Genomic DNA, 4,890 nt, shown 5'->3' with positions numbered 1-4,890 from the left:
CCGAAGTTTGGGGCCGAGGGCCTGGGAGTTTTCATCTCCGCAGTGTAAACACAGCTGGGCCGGCTGGGGCTGTAAACACCCCCGATAAGGATCTCTGGCTCTCGTCCCCCAGCCTCCAGAGCTGCCTCCTGTGCCATGGAGTGATGCTCGCCACGGACTGATGCTCAGCTCCTCCTCGCCCCCAAAACGCCGCGGCTGCTGCTGGAGTGGGGCAAATTTTCTGTCCGTGGCAGCCCCTGTTGCCCAAATCGCCTTGCGCAGGGGGTTTGAGGGGGCTGGTGGGGCGGCACGTTGGGGACAGGGCAGGGTTGGTGGCCGACCCCGAGATGCCAAGGCTGAGCCAGGCACCTCCCGCGTTGTGCTGGCAGCTGCTTTGGACACAGAGCTCCTCCTTGGGTGATGCTCAGCATCCTCCCAGTGAGGCTCGGCGCTGGGGGAAAGCCAAGTTGGGGTTGGGGAGCAGCATCTGGCTGTTGCGTTGAGCGTGGCAGGGCGTTTGTCAGTGGTAGGTGGTGATGGGACTGCTCGGACCAGCAGCCCTGGATGGGCAGAGGTTGCTGCTGAGCTCCTGTCGCATCCTCCTTGTCACTGGGGACCTCGTAGCTCATGGTTTGGCTCTCCCTTTTGGGAGCAGGAGCAGGTCAGAGAGCAAAGGTTTCTGGTGATCCCATCCAGACGACCCTGGACCCTGTCCCAGCAGGCAAGTGGACCGGGTGGATGTGGGTGACTTGGCCCAGCCCGTGGGGTCTGTCCCACCGAGAGCTGGACCCCCAGACACAGAAGCAGGGGGGGAAAGCAGCAGAGAAAGGGGCCTTGAGGGTTGTTCCTCGAGCTCTGCTGCGTTCCAACCTCCCTCATGTGCCCACGGACACACACAGGTCTTGCAAGACCACACTGAAAAAAATTCACTCCTAAATCCCAACAACTCCATTTCCTCCCTCTCCGCTTTTATGTGGGGTGTTTCCACGTGGGTCCTGGGGAGATCAGGGGGTGGAAAAGGGGAAGGGAGAAGGGAACCGGCCAGGCCTGCCCGTCCCCAGGCAGCGTGCGCACAGAGGCTCGGTGCGGGAAGAATGGGCGGCCACGGTCCACGTGACGGGGACTCGCCAGGCCATGAATGGGGGAGATGCTCCATTCATAAATGCAGGGTCTTGCTGCATCCGCATAGGCATTGGCGCCGGCTCTGCCAGGAATCCCCAGCCCGCTGGAGCTGCTCCTCCCTCTGCCAGCAAATCCCCCTTAACTCTTTGTTGACTCTCGTTTGGGCTCCGCTGATGAAGTTGAGCCGAAAGCCCTGCTGGAATCACTGCCTGGGATGCGGAGGTCCTGGTCCGTCAGAGCAGGCAGCGATGCTCACGGCAGTGCTGGCTGGCACAGGGGGGCAAGAGACATCGGCTGCATCGCCCATCTCAGCTCCTTATGAATTTGTTCTGCTAAAATGGACGGAGCTCATGAAAGTGGAGTGGATTTTTCTCTCATCTCACAATCCCCCTCCCCACCCTGGGTCTGAACTCCTGAGTTTGATTGCATAGTGATGACTGATGTGGCGATCCTGGGAGGGACAGGAGATGCCCCCAGCAGTGATGATCCAGGGCCAAACGGCTGCTTAATTAATTATTGGGGGCATTAGAAGGGCTTGAACCGAGGTGAGCTGCAGCGAGGGGGCTGCGGTGCAGGGAGCTGGCTGGGACCCCGGGCCGGCAGCGCCAGCTTCCAGCCTCCTGGCCTTGCTGTGGGTCCTGCCACAAGCGGTGTTGCACGTGCCTGTGCAAAGCCTCGAGATCCTTTTGTCTTTTTAAAAGGACATTTTGGATCTCCCCACGAGCATCCCCAGCCCGGGGTGTCGGGAGGCGCAGGGGCAGGTCTCGCTCCCCAGCGCGGGGCTGGGTGGGAGAAGGGGGCTGTTTTGCAGCACTGAGAGCCAGCGTTCTGCAGCAAACACCGCTGAAATTTGGGTCAGAGCTGGCTCTGCCGGCCCTTGCTTGCCAAACCAGTGAGCCCTGCTCGGCTGGGTGTCTCAGCTCACTGAAGGCTCTGCACTATCAAACAGGGCTCCAGAGATTTTAGGGAGATGAAGGTGCCTGGTTGAGCTTGGTCCCCGATGTCCATCCCCTGACAAGGGGCAGGCATGGGGGGACGTTGGCAGCTCTCGTGCCACGGGAGGTGTTTGCTGGACTGGGGCTTGTCGTGTGCCCAGCAGACACCCCGGCTCGGTGCTGACCCCTGTCCTTTCCCCGTGCCCCCCCAGAGCAAGCTCCACATGGAGGGTTTCCGCAGCCTGAAGGAGGGCGAAGCTGTTGAGTTCACCTTCAAGAAGTCGTCCAAAGGTTTGGAGTCCATCCGGGTGACCGGCCCGGGGGGTGTCTTCTGCATCGGCAGCGAGAGGAGACCCAAGGGCAAGAGCCTCCAGAAACGCAGATCGAAAGGAGACCGGTAAGGGGCGGCCGGGGCCTGATCCGGGGCAGGGTCCGAGCCCTGTGGGCACCAGGAGCTGCCCGGCACCCTGCCTGTGGCATGGGGACGGGCTCGGGTCCGGTGGGGCGGGCAGCGACCCTTCCTCTGGGAAAGCGTCTTCCTTCGGTGGTTAATGAGTGGCAGATGCAGCTTGGTGGGGAAAGGGCAGCAAACCAGCAGCGAAAGGGCAGAGGTCAGGGACACCCCGGGCGGCCGCTCCCCTCGTCTGGGGGAGCCGCGCTGGGCAGGGGTAATTTTCTCGAAGAGAAACCCTTCCTTGTGGGAAGGAAATGGCCGGACGTCCTGGCAGCATCTCCCACGGTGAGGCTTGGAGCCCCCGGGCGAGTTTCTGGCCAGCCCTTCGTCCCCCCTCTCCTCTCCCATCCTCTCCATCCTGGCTGCCCGGGGATGCCTTGTCCCGGCTTTCCCAGCGGATGCTGCCCGCCCCACCCAGCTGTTCTCACAAGCGGGTTTTAAAATTAGCTAGAAAGGAATTGGGAAGAAAAAGGAAAGAGAAAAGGGTTGTGGCCGTCCTAGACGGATGCAGGATTTAAAACGGACACAAGGCAGCTCCCTCTGCCCACACCGCTCTGGTGCGAAGGTGGCACCTGGGGGAGGAGTGCTGCAAGGGTACAGCCATGAGAGAAGCCACGTTTGGGGTTGTCCCCACACTGATGGCCACAGTCCCTGCAACCATTCTCCCGGCTGGGGCTGTCAGCCGTCCTATTGCCTGTTCCTGCTCTGCCGCAGGCTTTTGGTCCGTAGCGTGTAACCCTGGGTGTCTGTAGACACAGAAGCCAGAACCATGATGGAGGCAGAGGGGTGGAAGTCCCCCAACATCCCTGATTTTTGTCCCCGAGTGCTTGGTTTCGGTGCGGGGGTTTGCTGCCATCTCCTGGGTACCAGCAGCACCACTGAGCCAGGTCCAAACTGGCCGTGCTGGCGTTGGGGCTCTGCGGGGACCAAACCCAGGGACACCATCCGCCCCCAAAGAGCCGACCCCACATCCCCGCAGCGGCCGGGCCGTTTTGAGCCCAGCTCTGGCTGTGAAGCCAGATGAGTCCCAGGCACAGCCACGGCAGCATCCCACCTCATTTTGTTTCTCCTCCTCGAATCTCTCTCCTCCTCCTCCTCCCCCCCCCCCCCCCCGTTTTTTCCCACCCCTCAGATGCTACAACTGCGGCGGGCTGGACCACCATGCCAAAGAGTGCAAGCTCCCGCCGCAGCCCAAGAAATGCCACTTCTGCCAGAGCATCAGCCACATGGTCGCCAACTGCCCCGCGAAAGCACAGCAGTCCCCCAGCTCCCAGGGAAAACCTGCCTACTTCCGAGAGGAGGAGGACATGCACAGCTCGGCCCTCCTCCCCGAAACCCGGGAATGATGGCGGGTGGCGGGGAGGGGGGGCTTCCACCGGGATGAAAAGGCTTTGGCAAGGCAACGGGCAGCCGCGGGGGCTCGGAGGAGGGAGGGCAGGGTGAAGGACTGGGGAGGGAAGATGGCAGCGCTGATGGTGGGGAGCCGGTGGCTCCCGGTGTCAGGACAGAAGGGTCCTGCTGTGGTGTCCCTGCACAGACCTTTTCCCCCTGTTCCCAGCCTGGGAAAAGCCCTGCTTTAATCGGGATGGCTCGTTCCAAAAATAGGGGAAGGCAGCACCCAACACACCTCTTCCAGCTAAAAAAAAAACCCAAAACCTATTTGATTCACCTTTATTCTTTTCCTAAACAAAGCCAGGCAGTAGTGTCTCTGGGAGGAAGAGCAGAGGAGCAACATCTCAGGGAGGAGCTCATGGCTCCTGAGCTTCAAACAGGCTCCGGCACAGCTTGGATGAGCTTCAGGGGACCCGCTCCTACACCTGCCCCGTCCCTCTGTGCCCCAAGGAGGGAGGCTGAGGAGGGAAGGCTGGCTGCAGAGCACCAGGGAGATGCCTGTGGGCTGGCCCCGTGGGTCCCTCTGCTCCTCGTGGCTTCTCACTTGCAGGTCGGTGCGAGGATTTGCAGTTTTTCTGTGATCGCCCCATTGCTGAAACCAGCAGAGCCCAGATTTGGGCTCAGTCTGGAAGGAAAAGGGGCATCTCTCAGGGCTGGGCTAACGCTTGCCGCCTGCTTGTGGGCTGCGAGCTGCGGCTTGGGGGAGATCAAGTCAAAAGAAAAACACTTTTTTTTTTTTTTTTCCCCCTAAGCCTTCCCAAGTGCCAGCCCAGAGAGCGCAGGGTGTTTTATGCAGCCAGCTCTTCCCCTCTGAGGCTTCTCCCTGCCTCCGAAATGCGGAGCCGTGGAGCGGGAGGGCTTCGTGGAGCAGAAACGCTCTTTGTTAAGCCTTGGGCACCAGACACGGGGCAGAGCCGGCTCCCGGGGACGTTGCTGGCAGCGATTCCCTCGGAGGCCGTGTACGCCACCCACCCGGGGCTCGCGCAGATCCAGCCGTGGCTTGATCCA

The 4,890-nt window shown here is 61.3% G+C and overlaps 1 protein-coding gene across 1 annotated transcript in view; it reads left to right on the top strand.

Moving 5' to 3' along the window:
• The window catches only part of LIN28A (lin-28 homolog A), a 26,086-nt gene extending 22,250 nt beyond the window's left edge, over window positions 1-3,836 (top strand). The window contains exons 2-3 of the mRNA XM_009276272.1: window positions 2,249-2,433; window positions 3,623-3,836. Coding sequence (XP_009274547.1) covers window positions 2,249-2,433; window positions 3,623-3,836 — 399 coding nt within the window. The remainder of the gene's footprint in view (window positions 1-2,248; window positions 2,434-3,622) is intronic.
• Window positions 3,837-4,890: the final 1,054 nt, after the last annotated feature.

This window comes from Aptenodytes forsteri, unplaced genomic scaffold (assembly GCF_000699145.1).
Source record: "Aptenodytes forsteri isolate BGI_AS27 unplaced genomic scaffold, ASM69914v1 Scaffold321, whole genome shotgun sequence".
Lineage (NCBI taxonomy): Eukaryota > Metazoa > Chordata > Aves > Sphenisciformes > Spheniscidae > Aptenodytes > Aptenodytes forsteri.
This window is presented reverse-complemented; position numbering and strand designations above follow the sequence as displayed.